Raw genomic sequence first — 15,833 nt, 5'->3', positions numbered from 1 at the left:
CTGCAGCGACTAAACTGGGTCCATGTCGACAGGTCCACAAGGTACAGATCCATGTTAGATAATACTGAAGCATTTTTACCCATCTCAAGATATTCATAGAAGAGCCCGAGTTTTGTGAAGGGCTGAAGCTCAAAGTCTTGCTCCCAGCGAGGCGGCTCCACCTTCTTATCGGACGCCCGGGTGCAGTAGCGGAAGATCAGATTCTTAAGCCACCTGTGGAGGACCGACAATGTTTGAGCATGAAAAATGTTGCAGTATTTTGCCGCCAGACAAAGAGGCAGATTGTTTTCAACATAGACAAAATAAAAAGAGTTTTGGTTGCACAGGCACAGAAAATACGGCGGCCATCTTGGAGCGGTCATCCCTCCTACTCTGCTAAACCAAAACAGGAGAAGATGCCTCGGCACGGCGGGATATTTGTTTTCAGGACTATTGACAGCAGGGCTCTGGGGTCAACTTTTCACAAGTAAGATGGACATATCATTGTTTATATTTTGTAAGTAGAATATTACTATACTGTATTTATGTCCATCAGTAAAATGCCAGCTAATATTAGCTGTAGTGCTTGTGATAATAGCAGTGTTCAGCCCCCGCTATGAAGGCTAACCGACACCTCGTGAATCTTAAAACGTTTTAATTATTCCCTATCATTAACTTAGATTATATGACACAAGAGTGCTACCTTATAAATAAAACAATGTGATGTTATTTTAAATATATCATATGTTATAACATTCACCATCCAAGTTTGCACCGGTGGAAAAGACTATAATTTATATGTAATTATTTCACTCGATCAAAAGTAAGATACATAGGCAAGAGCAGTCCATGAAGCGTCCATTCTTTATTATGGCTGTCATAATAAGCTGTCTGATAGCTGTCGGAAAAGAGTTGGTTTGATGCGATTACTTACGGTAGCAAGACCTCCTGGATGTTGTTCCAGATTGCTTTCCCTCCCATGATGATGGCGAGCTGAGTGGTCAGCTCAATCAGACAGCCACCGGGATCACACTGCAGGAGTCAGACACACAGGACAAGCCGCAGCAAAAGTGAGAAAAACATTTGTAGCTTCACATGAGCAGATCGTTGCGCATCTAGTCTCATTGAAACTACAAAAGTCCACCCATTTTACTGTGATTTTATGTGACAAAGCAGCACAAAGTAGTGCATAATTGTGAAAAGGCAAGGAAAGGCTAAAAAACGCTACTATCTGTGACAAAAATCCAACACAACACATCATCCTGAACACATTCTCTCTACGGTTAAACACTCGAAGTGACTAGCAGCAGCAAACGCAATGAAAGTTGGTTCTCTTGACTAGGGACTGAAAAGAGGACACAGGAAAGACCGCTGAGTCGCTTCATATTAGCACTCCACACTTAACAGATTATGCAGAAACATTTGCTCAGTTGTACTCACCAGCAGCTCACTGCTCTGAGTAACAATTATTCTCCCTTCACAGGCAACCACTTCACTCCTCAATGAGGAGCTGCTGTGCAGAGCCCAGAACAAAAGGCTACATGCTAATCTCTACAAACACTCAATAAATACAATTAAAACTTCTTGTGTGCAAAATTATTGATGTGCAAATCTATGCTTAAAGTGCAGTGCTAAATAAAGTGCTTGTTAATAAAGTGCAAAAAGTGCTTTTAAAGTGCTATACAGTCACTTAAGTAAAAGTAGTCAGTACAGCAACCAAAGCAAAAACAAAAGGAAAACCTACAAATTTTCTTACAAATCACAAATAGTAATTAGTTTCTGTTGGTCTGTCACATAAAATCCCAACATAATATATTAAAGTGGTTGCAATATCATAAAATTAAAAATAAAATGTTTCCAAGAAACTGAATATCACCTCCTCGTTCCGATATTTTCCCAGGATATAAACAGGTTGACCGGGGTGGCCGACTATCTTTCCTTTTACAAAAGCAATGTAGAAGCATGAGGAGTAATAGTTGACAAACTGGAAGAGGAACATCTTCAGCGTCAAGCTGTTCTCGTAGTCCGTTCTGGTCCGAGGAATCTCTGCCGACACGTGGAAGATTAAATTAAAAACCAGTTCGAATCGACGGAGACGGAAACAGAAGCACAAGTACAGGACAGACTAACCATAATCCGTGATCCAGATTGCAACCCGCTCATAAAGAGTATTGAGGATCATGATCACGACGAAGTTAATGAGGCCAGCTGTGACGGAGGTGGCCATCTGCGGCGTTACGTAGTCTTTAAGGGGCTCCAGAGTAGTAAAATTGCCCGGGTTTTTCAGTGTGATTGACAGGGAAAAGAAAACAGCTAGTCGGTAGATAATGATGGCCACGACGGACGCCACGATCAGCATGATCTGAAGGACGAAAAGCAAATAGATTGTTGTACATCATCAGGCGTAGACGTTGGGTGCTGAAAATGGCGAGTCAAGACCAGTCACGTAAAACAAGCACAAGACACATACATGAACGTCTGTTTCCAGAACAATCAGTGTGAATCGTTTATTATATTTTAAACTCTACAGGCACTGTTAAAAATTAAGTAGCAATAATTTTAATCAGATTACCCAGAACAGGACTGTCCCAATTCCTATTGAGATTCGAAAACATCGTCCACAGAATGTAAATGGCACCTTCTCTTTCACCTACGTCACATAAACACACTTTAGTACGATATGGTAACTATCGCCAACAGAAATAGCTGCTATTCAAGATGCTTTTTCGTTTTCTTTTGGGTTTTTTTACCCCTGTGACAGAATTGATCCTGTCATGAACACACTCGGCATCATATTCGGGGCGAGATGGTTCTTGCTGCTCCAGAAACTCCACTGTGTCCCATTCGAACTCCAACTGCGACTGGTAGCGCTTCCAGAACTCCAGGAACACAGTGACTGCAGCGCAGAGGAAGAAGCACAGAAAGGCAGAGCAAGCACAATTAGGGGAAAGAAAGTTGGCGGTAAAGCCTGGAAAATAGGAATATTATTGTTAATAATACGTTGACACAAACTCACCCCACACTGCCATGAAAACAGCAAACACCAGCGTTCCAAAATGATCAAATATAGTAAGGGTCTGAAAGGAAAACGACAGCAAATCAATTACAAAAGTGAATTACGGGCGCGCCTTGGTGGCGTAGTGGTTAGCGCGACCCGTATTTGGAGGCCTTGAGTCCTCGACGCGGCCGTCGCGGCTTCGACTCCCGGACCCGACGACATTTGCCGCATGTCTTCCCCCCTCTCCTTCCCTGTTTCCTGTCAGCCCACTATCATATAAGGGACACTAGAGCCCACAAAAAGACCCCCTGGAGGGGTAAAAAAAACAAAAAAAAAAAACAAAAGTGAATTACAAAAAAGCTTACTACACAAAATTAAGATCAATAATTGTTTAATGTAACATCTTCAATATAATTTAAATACAGTAAAAACGTCCCTAATTTTACAAGATTTCTGGTTTCTCTCTCTGAACTGACTGATTAATTAAACATAGCACACTATCAGTTTAGACTTGGAGGTAAGACTCGTTCTTCTTTGTGACCTTTCAAGTTTTTTTCTGTATGTGTTTTTTTTTTTTTTTTTACCGTCTTGTCGCAAATTCCTATCCTGGTGGACGATTTGTTTCTATCTGCTAGGAAACTACAGCTTCGAAGAACATTTATCTTCCAGCAAGACAATGACCTGAAGCATCCAGCTAAAGCTACACAGAAATGGCTTCAGACAACAAGGTGGATGTTCTGGAGTGGCCCAGTCAAAGCACAGACCTCAATCTGATTGAGAAATTGTGGGGAGACTTGAAAAGAGCTGTCCACAGCCGATCCCCGCGCAACCTGACAGAGCTTGAACAGTTTTGTATCGACTAGATACTGACTTGAAGGGGGTGAATATTAACGAAATGATTTATTTTATGTCACATATTTGATTTATTTGTCATTATTTTGTAGAAACCGGTTTTAGCTTCAATATTAAAAGTTTTGTTTTCTAATTTTTCTTTTGTAAAAAAAGACAAACTTTTATGATTGATTTGAGAAAGCAATAAAGAGAGCGAAGCACTCAAGGAGACAAATACTTTATATAAGAACTGTAAATAAAGTGAAATACAGTTTTCGTCAAAAAGCTCACCTTTGAAGTGTCACAGGTGCTGTTTAAGATCCAATAGTTGCAGAGGTCACACTGAGGGCACATTACAATCTTTCCTCCAATGTCGGGGTCGCACACCTCTTTGCTGCATCGTTTTCAAAAAGAACAGAAAGAAAAGAAATCAATAGAAAGAAAAGCATGTCTATCAAATAAGCTCACATCCGACGGAAAAACGAACAAAACACAACATACATCTCATAGGTCATTTATCTGAAATACCTCCATGTGCTTTTTTCTTGAATGTGGTATCCATAGAAGAAACAGGCCAGTCCCACCACAGAAGCAAAAGCCAGCATCTTGGTGTAGAAACCCAGCCAGGCGAAGTAAATGCCGATCTTCTCCCCATAGTACTTTCTGTAGGAAGGAAATCATACTCTTTGTGCAAGTGTAATAAAAGAAAAAAAAATACTTTGCTGGTATATTACTAGTTGGATGAGCTTTTTTCCCCCTCCAAATTAAATAAAATATTAAATTATTAGATTAAAGATATGGAAATTTTGAATTCTAACAATGGCAAGAATAGAGACGTGTAGAATTGTGCACGTCTCAGTTAACGGCACCATATGCTTACTCGGGGAGCTGTCCATTCATTTGTTTATTTAACTTCTTTTTGTCTTTCAACTAGGGGTGCACTGATTTGTCGGCCGGCCGATTCACCGGTGCCGATTTCCTTCATTTTGGGAGATTGGTGATCGGCCGATTTTTACATGTGAAGCCGACCTTGTCCACCGATGTTATCAACCTCGGCAAAGGTCAAAAAAAATCAACCACTGTGCTTTTCTTTTCTCCTGTGAGAGACGTTTGACTGACAAACCGACCGACCAGGTCATGTCTGCACATTTACAGCTAACAGTAGCCACCCCATTGTTGCCAATTTCATCAACTTTCTTGATATATTGAGCAACATTTCAGACGAAAAAAATGGTATCAGCCTAAATCGGAATCGGTAAGTTAAGCTTTTTAAAAGATCAGTAATCGGCGATGGGCCAGAAAACTGCAATCGGTGCAGCCTTACTTTCCACACAATTTATCATAAAATCTTATTAACAAGTTGGATCTGTCTGCAAAACTGAAATTACTTTCTCTGTTAGACGAAGAACCCCTCTAATATGTTTTTTCCACTGTGGGGTTCCACAAGATTCAGTTCTGGAGTCACTGTCTCTTTGTTTCTGCATTTTTCCATTCACTGGAATCACTCAGTCTTTTTATGACACTTCCCATCCTTTCAATACCGATGACTCTGAGCTACATGAGCTGTAACACTGACCACCACAGTCCACAGTTTAACTCAGATTAGTGAGATGCTCCTGAGCAATTATTTTTGTTTTAAAAATCAGTAATTCACCAGTCAGACTTTCAAAAATCATTCAGGCTCCTGTGTAATGGGAAACTACAGTTTTTTTCCTTAACCGCAGAGTAACGTTTGACTCCTTAGATTTGATTTACAGATTAAATCTATCTCTCGTTCGTGTTTCTTGATTCAATAAACATTTTAAAGGTAAATGATAGTACGTGACGCATTGATCCAACGCTCCTCTCCTGTTATATATTTTCTAAAATGTTTCTCTCGAACAGAGCTTTGTAACTGTGTCTGAGAAACCACTTTAAATCAACCTTATTTACTTAATCATTTATTTTAGCACTCTTGAAATGTAACGCCGGTAAACCTTGAATATAAAACCACATCATAACACAGTTTGCAAACCTTATGAGGTCCAGTGGTTGTGTCTTGTAGAAGTTCTTGGGATGAGCCCACTCCTTGTAGAGCAGATATCTCTCGTTGGGACAGCTTTCCACTGTGGACTTGACATTGAATCTGCACTGAAAAAAAAAATAAAATAAAAAAATCAGAAGCATTTCACATATTTACACTGATATAAGCAGCAAAAAAAAAGAAACACACACTTACATCATGTAGTGGGTAGGCAGCTTTGTAAACTCCACTACGCAGCAGTTTGGTGATACCAAACTTTTTTACATTCCCTCTGATTTCATAAGGAGCTCTGCACAGGATGAAGTTTGCCTGAGATAAGAAGAAGAGCTTAAAAGTTATCTTCCGCGTAAATCACAACATCAACATTAAGATCAGGTTAGGACAGGTTAGGACACATAGTACTGCCCCTCTTAAAGGGGCAGTACTATGCTTTTTCCAGGCACAAAGTGCCATTTTATAGCATAATCAAGCAACTATGTTAACTTCAGTTATTACAAAATGCTGTATGTGACAAATATGACTTAAAAGAAACCCCCTGTCACTTTAAAAGCTCCTTTAAAAGATAAAGATTTTTTACATTTGGAGAAAAAAAGAGAAAAGCTTGAAAGCTTGGCTTATCAAGTGCTCAAATTTAGTCAAACACAGTACAAAGTATAGCCAGAGTTCAGGGTGCATTGATTTATTGGCCAGCCGATTTGTCGGTACCGATTTCCTTAATTTTGAGAGATCGTTGATCGGCCAATTTTCACATGTGAAGCCGACTTTATCCACTGATCCTATCTAGCTTGGCAAAGGTCAAAAAATGAACCACTGTGCTGTTCTTTTCTCCTGTGAGACGTTTGACTGGTCATGTCTGCACATTGTTGCCCATTGTTGCCAACTCAGCAACTTTCTTGATATATTGAGCAACATTTCAGACAAAAAAATGGTATTGGCCTAAATCGGAATTGGTACGTTAGGCTTTTTGAAAGATCGGTAATCTGCGATCGGCCGGAAAACTGCAATCGGTGCAGCCCTAGCCAGAGTGTTATTATTTATCTTGTTCCTGACAACAGCAATGTAATGAAATGACAATACCGAACAGTGTGACGTGGCATAAAAACGAAGATAACTCGGCACAGGTACTTTCAACAATGCAGAGAGATCGAAAGCTTTAAAACACGCAACAACTCGCCATTCTGCTCCTCATGGATGGGGTGAAGTACTTTTCCTTGTCCATCTTTAGGAAGCACCCATGACGTTCCTTCTGATAGGGTGCGGTGTAGCAGTCTGCTTCCTTTTTTATCAGTTTCTCGTTGGGTTTGAAGTGCTTGGTGATACAGTCGAAAAGGTTCCCGATGGAGTACTGGACGGTGTGGTCGTTGAAAGCTATGGGAATCTTGATGTGCAGGACTTCGGCGTAGGTGCACTGTACCTCCCACGGCACGTGAACTTTCACATATACGAGGTTGTCTTTGTGGACCTGCAGAACGCAATGAGAGTTAGTTTCAAGCAGGGGGGGGGGGGACATGACTGACAATGGCAGCTTCCACTTACAGACTGCGTTGCTTCCAGCTCCAGGCCCATCTGCATCAGGCAGCTCTCGAAGTACTCTCGCCGTTTCTACAGTGAAAAGAAATGAGTCAATTTTCCAACTGAAACGGCTAACTAGGAACTTTTAAATAGTAACCCACAACTTCCTGTTATCATCATGGCTTCACGTTGAGGCTTGTTTCATCTGTCTGCTAACCATCTCTGTCCTGATAAATTCTGCAGAAAATCTGTGGGGTTAATTGAAGGGAACATCTAAAAAGTGCACCAAGCATTTTTTTTTTATTATTATTATTTTAAAGCCTTGTTACAGACGAAACATAACAAACATAAAGTTTCCACCATTTTGCTAAACCGGGATCAGTGTCTTATGAAATAACTGAGTCATTCCAGGTGGATTCAAACTGGAATGCGTCTGTGCCAATATTTCTGTTATCACCTGCAGCACCGTTGTTGCCGCTTCCTTTTTTTTTTCATAACCAGCTGTACTTCATTTCCAAGAAAAACAGGAAATGGTGCCATTCAACTCAATAAACTGAATTCGTTGCTCTTCCTGTTTTTCTCAGAAAGAACTACATGAAAACTAAATAATCTGTCATGTGATTGAATAAAAGCCCGGTTTTCTATATTTCTATATGCAACAGTGATCAGTTAAAACCGTCTTTATTGGCATTCGACTCTCCAGCAGCCAGAGTTACAACAGAAACAGAATGAGCCAACCGAGAATGTGTGTTACATTATGACAAATATAAATTGCCTCAGTGTATCTACTGTGCAATAAGTGTTAGCGCCGCTTTTGAGTAGCTCTACAAGCCCAGCATTTTCAAGGAACTGAAACGAGCTGATCAGCTTTGAGACTGGGCATGTTTTCAGGCGCCATTCATTTAAGCAAAAAAAGCAAAAAAATATATCTATATCAGAACCCTGAAGGGAATCACATTTAAAAGAATTAAGGCCATAATGTCGCTTCTTTAATTACCTAATCTAAAAAAATCCAAGGGTGTGTGTTGCACACGGTGCGGTGTTTTCAAAACAAACAATACGTTAAGCCTCTTATGAAAGACATCAAGGTAACAAACATACATGGGTGTGCCCTGTTCAAACTATTTTAATGTTTGGTTCATTTCATTCCCAAACCAACTGGATGCACTAATTTAAAATAACTACGCTCGACAAACTGTAATATTAAATTCAGCTTCGGACTGAATTCAGCCTGGACTTTGAAGTTTTTAAGTGCACGAATTGTGTTTTTTAGCGGCCTTCCTCAGCCACGTCAAAGGTAAAGCGGTAGGTGATATTGTGTACACACAGCCAGCAGAGACGTTCATCCTGGTGCAAATAATGGACTGACAGCAATACAATTCCTCAGAGCAATAAAATGTGTCTCCTACTGTAAGTCTTTGATGCGTTTTTAAAAGAAACGTAATCATTTGTCAGCCAATAACGTCTTCATACTAAGTATTTTTATGCGATTCCTGAGTTTTTATTGTGTGTACAGAACTTACTTTCTTAGAAAAATAGCTCGATCTTCTTGCAAAAGATAAAATAGTATAATCTAAGCAAAGTTTTCGATTGTTATTATCATCACATATGTTTCTAATACAGTGCTTTAAGCATTGTTGGTGTCATTTATCTCATTAATTAAGAATACTTTGCATAATTACCTCAGGCAAACGGGTATGTGTAAGAAATGAGAACCTTACCTTGCGTCTTTTGACTGTGCACTTCTTGTCAAGCGGTTTCGTCTCCTCATCTTCGTACACCAGGATGAAGTCCACACTCCTCACACCGTCGTTGAAGAACAATGAGTCCGGCTGGTTGTTGTAGTCAACCTGAGGGCAGAAACAAAGCCCGTCGGGTAAGTCGACGTCCTGAAACTCGTACGAGTCTTCCTCCATAACTTTGTACATGTTGGAGAGAATGGCAGGTTAAAAAGGACGTTTGGTACGGCAGGCAGTTGCTGCCCCTGATGAGCTAATTTCATTTGTGATGCTATGAAGGGAAAAAGGGAAGAGTCAACAAACCCAAGAACACCCGCCCTCTGACTCCCTCTCTCCTTCCCACTCTTCACACAATGAAACTTTTGTCATTGTAATCTATTAAAATGTCTATCTTGTGTAAACTCTGTGTAAATTGCCTTAGAAATGTATGAAACAAAAAGTTTAATGCTGGTCAATTTGCATAACAATAACAGTCTCTGTTATTTTTTTCAGTACAAATTAACATTAAATTGTGATTTAACAATGAGGTGATGCATTTTTCACATTTATTTGAATAGCACGTTTCAGCAGCAAGGTTTCAATGTGCTTTACATAATAAAAACAGAAAATGACAAGATTATAAAGAAAACACCATACAGGCAACAATTGAACAGATATTATGTTTTCATGAGTACCATCACAAAAATCAAAGACGCTAAATAATAATAATAATAATAATAATAATAATAATAATAATAATAATACAATAAATTAAACAATCAAACATTTATGGTGGCTAAAAAGCAAGAGAAAAGAAAGACATATTTAAAGGTGCACATATATTTACAGTACTGTACACTGCCTGGCCAAATAAAACATCGCCACCTGGATTTAACTAAGCAAATAGGTACAAGCCTCCTATTGGATAAGTACTGCACAGGTGATTATCTTTCAGCTGTCAACAAGTTATTTAACCCCAGCTGATGCAATGAGTAACTCCTCATTTCTTAAACAACCATGGCAAAAGACACATCCTGTGGTCGTGGAAAAGACGTTAGTTTGTTTAAGAAGGGTCAAATCATTGGCATGCATCAAGCAGAGAAAACATCTAAGGAGATTGCAGAAACTACTAGAATTGGGTTAAGAACTGTCCAACGCATCATTAAAAACTGGAAGGATGGTGGGGAACCATCGTCTTCCAGGAAGAAATGTGGTCGGAAAAAAATCCTGAATGATCGTGATCGGCGATTACTTAAACGTTTGGTCAAATCAAATCGAAGAAAAACAACAGCAGAACTCAGGAGTATGTTTAATTGTGAACGCAAAAGCATTTCCACACGCACAATGCGAAGGGAACTCAAGGGGTTGGGATTGAACAGCTGTGTAGCCGTAAGAAAACCTCTAATCAGTAAAGCTAACCAGAAAAAAAGGCTTCAGTTTGCTAGGGAGCATAAAGATTGGACTCTGGAGGAATGGAAGAGGGTCATGTGGTCTGATGAGTCCAGATTTACCCTGTTCCAGAGTGATGGGCGCATCAGGGTAAGAAGAGAGGCAGGTGAAGTGATGCACCCATCATGCCTAGTGCCTACTGTACAAGCCTGTGGGGGCAGTGCTATGATCTGGGGTTGCTGCAGTTGGTCAGGTCTACGTTCAGCAACATTGTGTGCCCAAAGAATGAGGTCAGCTGACTACCTGAATATACTGAATGACCAGGTTATTCCATCAATGGATTTTGTCTTCCCAAATGGAACGGGCATATTCCAAGATGACAATGCCAGGATTCATGGGGCTCACATTGTGAAAGAGTGGTTCAGGGAGCATGAGACATCTTTTCCACACATGGATTGGCCACCACAGAGTCCAGACCTTAACCCCATTGAGAATCTTTGGGATGTGCTGGAGAAGGCTTTGCGCAGTGGTCAGACTCTCCCATCATCAATACAAGATCTTGGTGAAAGATTAATGCAACACTGGATGGAAATAAATCTTGTGACACTGCAGAAGCTTATTGAAACAATGCCACAGCGAATGCGGGCTGCAATCAAAGCTAAAGGCGGTCCAACAAAATATTAGAGAGTGTGACCATTTTTTGGTGGCGACTTTTTTTTTGGCCAGGCAGTGTGTCTGACTCACATCCAAAGGCAGGGACTCACCAGATTTGTTTTGTTTGCTGGCACTTCTGCTTTAATAGCGTAATAAGTGGGTAAAAACTCCTCAGGGTACACTGTAAGAGAGAAATGATGACACAGCCTTAAATAAAACAATAAACACATACAGCACAAATACACAGTGGATTACTTCCATCCAAATCTTTTGCAGAGCAAAAAAATGTTCATCTTAGTTTTAATTAAGAAAAAGTGGAGATGCATTAAGTATATAAAAACCATAGTTGTGTAATGAATGCACATTCTGTACATTATATAGAATTCTTCTTTTTTAGATTTGGGGATTTTTAATAACCTTAAGCCACAATAACCTGATAAACATTTTTTACAATACAAATACAACACAATGTCTCTAAAGTACACAAGTGACACTTTTTCGTAGGAATTACTGCTACGTTGACGTTTAAATGGAGATTCTTAACATTGGATTTTTTCTTTTACTTAAATTGAAGGTTATGCTATTGCAGTAAGACCTGAAATGGAATTTTTAGACAGGTTCACAAAAGGTGCTAATAAGGGTGGAGGACACTGTGCAAGTACATGACTGAGACAGAAATAAAAAAAAGTTATTTGTAAATGACAACAGGACTCTTTATTTATTCAGCTTTTGTCACTGGGGAGCTCCTGATTTGACAGTTTGCATCCCTTAGTTTGCATCACTCTGAAAAGTGAACAGGAAGTGTTTCTCTTTGGAATATGTCGTTCCTTTTTCTTAGCATTCAACTGTCACTGATACTTTTTAACTTCATAGATTAAAAATTCTCACTGCAATGGTGAAAGTTGGTTCAGTGTTTAGTTGTGTTTCTCCAAGTTCTGGGCCTACTCCTCCAGAACTTATCGAGAACAGCAAGCAACAAAAGATTGTATGCTGTCATAGTTATTGACAGACATTCTTTTAACATATGGGTGTTGTCCCACACCTTTCAGGTTCCAGGATATAGTGTGGAGAATAGTGTGAACACTTGGGGGGGAAAAACATGATGTCTGCTGCACTTTAAATTCATTTCCTGTTGCTTATTTGCATGTCCAGTCAATAGAGAGTGTTTCTTCTGTGTCGTACCAAACGTAAGCGCTGACAGGAAATATCCCCTGGCTAACAATGCTTCAAACTAGCAACTAAACCAAAGAGCTTTTTCTCAAAGTTTTTGAGGAATCTTAACTTCATCAAATACTGCTAGAACATAGACAAAGCAAAAAACAAGTGAACTTTGTGGGGCGCAAATACTTAAAACACAGCGCTGTCACTCACATCTGAGGGGTAAGAATGGAAGCTCACACTACAGCTAATTGTTGACGACAAGAAGACGACACAGCTTTTAATATGGAAAGTCTTGCCTTCTTGGCACGTGAAGAGGAGCAATAACTAAAGCCAGATGTTGTTTTTACAAACTGGCCATAGCAACTGGCTGGGAAAATAACAGCGGAATCATTATTTATATATATATTTTTTAAAAAGGCTTTGCAAAGTCCGAACTTTGATAAAAACAAACACTGCTTCAACGTGAGTTTCACATAAATGCCTCGACCGGTTTCATCTTCATTGCTGCGCTGCCACACGTTTGTTCTGACGTGAAAGCCAAGATGTCGCAATGAGTCTTTCTACTCGAGAAATATGGACTGAAAATCTTTTCCAGGGAATTACATTAAGTCGGACTCTTGTAAAAAAAAAAATATACCAGGTCTGCCACTAACAGTGGCAGTCGGCTGAAAAAAAAAAAAAAAAATCTGCTTTTATGCCGCAGCCCACAGAGCACATGCTTACTTCCTCTCAAGTGAACATCCTCCTATCAGCATGCAAAGCAAAAACGGCTCAACCAAGCAGGAAAACAGCATCATACCTTTATTTGTTCCACCTTTTTACAGTCCATGATTACTGTTTAAACCAATAAATTAGATAAGGAAGACTCTTCTGCCCGTTCTACTGACAGGAAATAGCTGTCTGCATTAGACAGTTGTAACATCTGTAATTCACTACAGAGCCACCTCCATGACAACAATCAGCTCAAAGATCTTGCTTAAGCGTGAGCAGTGTTTGGTATGACAAACCCTTCCTGTCGGCTTAGAAATGTTTATTTTCCAAAGAAAACAATAATGAAGCACTTTGTCTTTGCAAAACATTTTGTATTCAAGTGCCAAATTAGATTCAGTATCAGATCAATGGGAAACAGAGCAATTACAACTGGGCGACAGCAGCTGTAAGCCTATGTATTCAGCTGAACATAATCAACGAATACATTAACAATTAATGGCAATAGAGGACGCAGTCTATTGAGAACCACTTTGTGGTCCAGTCTAGATGCTTTGTGTGGTTGGATTTTCCCAACCACACAAAGCATGGCTGATTACCAATAACAAAAATACACGAAAATACACACAATGTGGGATTCATGATAGGTAAATAAGCTAAATAAGACAAAAAAGCTCATACAAAACCTTGGAAATGTATTCATACCGCTTGAACTTTGTGACATTAACAACCAAAAACTTTAATAACACTTAATTTCACTCTTATGTAACAGACTTAGTTAGCTAGCTCTCCTGTGAAGACATGAGAAATTGTTGAATGAAACCTGGAAGAAGGCACTTTAATCAGATGAGAGTAAACTTAGAATTTGTGCTCTCAATTACTGCGCTTGAGGTATTTTACTAATAAGAATGGGGACATATTTCTCTAGATGTACAAACTGGTGCAACCCTAACCATAACCCCAACAGGTGAACAGCTATAATGGTAGGTTAAACATAAAACACCCACCACACTTTTTAGATTTTCATTTGCAAAAATGTTTTAAAAAACCTCGTATGTCTTTCCTTCAATAAAATTTCAGCATGATTTCCATAAACCATTTGTTACCTTAAATGCTCTATGTTATATTTAGTCATGAATTGCGTCATCGCTTTGTAAAAAAATTTTGGAAAGTTAAATCAAATGAGTTCAAATGAAATTCCTTCAAGCTTCTTGTTAGTTTCTCAGAGAAATCAGAACTACACAGAAAGAATATATGAGGGTCTAAAAATAAAACTGACCAAGTACAATGTACACAAGAACATGTACATATATGACGGGTACTTTTGGCACTTTTAGATTCCTGTATAACAGAATGATATAAATGTGGCTGAATTGAAAGATACAGCCAAATAGGCTATGTCCCTACGGGATCCAAACATACCAAAAATATATATCACATACGTTAGTGAGTATTGCAGAGGTCTAAAACGACTTAACTGCTGAATGAATATGGAAATTAAAAACCAGTCAAGCCACATTCATTTCTCAGTTCAACTTGTCTGCACCTCTGTAGTACTGTTATTCAGATATATGGGATTCAAAATATATCAAATATATATATACATGTTCACATCTGCAGCCTGTGCATAGCTATGCCTTCTGCCAAAGCTAATATCTACAGTCTTCCTTATTTTCACTCTTGTAGGTACAGCCAATCAGTGCAATGGAAAGTAAATGGCGCTCCTGAACTTTCCAAATGCTAGCCAGTATCTGCCAGTGGTATAAATAATTTTGGGTTGAACAGTAGACTTGAATATATATAGTCAAATGTATTGGCATGTACATTTTTACACAGATAAGGCAGCAGGCAAAGGTAATTACACTTATGAACATGTTCAGACTTTTGGCACTTTTAATTCCTGTACACCAAACTAACAAAAAAACGCTAGAGAAGTAACTCTTTTGAGATGCTAAACCCAAATTTCTTGCGAGCTTTGTATCAGAGGATGAGGTAGCCCCAAAAAATAACTGTAGATATGACCACGTATTAATGTCACTACATCTTGGCACATTTAGAACTCCAAACATTTGTCCGACTATTTTTTATGTAGTCCAGATGCAATGGTGGAATGGGGCTTTTCCGAGATGTGGGAACGTCACGCCCAGTGCTGAGCAGTTTTCCACTGAACCCAGTTTGCATATTTTGAACATTTAAACACTAAGTTTTTACATTATTATCGACCAGCTAGTGACAACACAGTGGGTTTCATATAAGCATGTAAAAACTTGAGTAGAAATAAAAATAAGTTGTGACTTGAATGTCATCAAGTTAAAGTTACAATCGATTAGAAATAATAAGGAGAAATGTTGGTATCTAGTGGCGGTTTTAGAGTTACACCGCAAAAAAAAAAAGAAAGAAGCACGTTGTTTGAAGAGTAGCAGAATTACCGAGGCAGTTAAGGAGAATTAAAGATACCTCAGCTCAGACACAATAGGCACGTCAGGACTGAAAACGTCTCTTGCGAAAGAAAAAAGTGGCGCTCTCACCAACTTCCTCGTGTATCATGCCCAGTTTCGAATCATCGAAGTCCTCGTTGTCCGACTCCATCTCGAGTATATTGTCGTCCATGGTCCCCGCAGCGAGTCAGCAGGGACCTCCAGCTGAAACAAACACGAATCCACGGATTCACTCTGTGAACAAGCAAGAGGCGAGTTAGTGTGGGTTTAAAGCGCGACTCAGCCTCCGGTACATTCCTGCATAATTTCAACACACTATCAGTTGAACAAAAAAAACCAAAACACAACAACAACAAAAAAAGTTGGTCAAGTTGAAGCTTGACAAAATGAAAATCATACAATAGGGTGGGGTTGAGGAGGCG

General features: G+C 39.3%; 1 protein-coding gene across 1 annotated transcript in view; it reads right to left on the bottom strand.

The window, feature by feature from the left end:
* The window catches only part of ano6 (anoctamin 6), an 18,759-nt gene extending 2,926 nt beyond the window's left edge, over positions 1–15,833 (bottom strand). Inside the window, exons 1-17 of the mRNA XM_005797246.3 lie at positions 15,811–15,833; positions 15,502–15,645; positions 11,215–11,285; positions 9,065–9,193; positions 7,368–7,433; positions 7,006–7,293; positions 6,027–6,140; positions 5,823–5,938; positions 4,337–4,471; positions 4,100–4,202; positions 2,996–3,056; positions 2,730–2,875; positions 2,552–2,629; positions 2,110–2,341; positions 1,856–2,025; positions 914–1,011; positions 80–213 (exon numbers count right to left, since the gene is read on the bottom strand). Of these exons, the coding sequence (XP_005797303.1) occupies positions 80–213; positions 914–1,011; positions 1,856–2,025; positions 2,110–2,341; positions 2,552–2,629; positions 2,730–2,875; positions 2,996–3,056; positions 4,100–4,202; positions 4,337–4,471; positions 5,823–5,938; positions 6,027–6,140; positions 7,006–7,293; positions 7,368–7,433; positions 9,065–9,193; positions 11,215–11,285; positions 15,502–15,583 (2,023 nt within the window). The 5' untranslated portion in view covers positions 15,584–15,645; positions 15,811–15,833. The remainder of the gene's footprint in view (positions 1–79; positions 214–913; positions 1,012–1,855; positions 2,026–2,109; positions 2,342–2,551; positions 2,630–2,729; positions 2,876–2,995; positions 3,057–4,099; positions 4,203–4,336; positions 4,472–5,822; positions 5,939–6,026; positions 6,141–7,005; positions 7,294–7,367; positions 7,434–9,064; positions 9,194–11,214; positions 11,286–15,501; positions 15,646–15,810) is intronic.

This window comes from Xiphophorus maculatus, chromosome 17 (genome assembly GCF_002775205.1).
Source record: "Xiphophorus maculatus strain JP 163 A chromosome 17, X_maculatus-5.0-male, whole genome shotgun sequence".
Classification (NCBI taxonomy): Eukaryota; Metazoa; Chordata; class Actinopteri; order Cyprinodontiformes; family Poeciliidae; genus Xiphophorus; species Xiphophorus maculatus.
The sequence above is the reverse complement of the archived record's forward strand: the minus strand, read 5'-3'. Positions and strand labels throughout refer to the sequence as shown.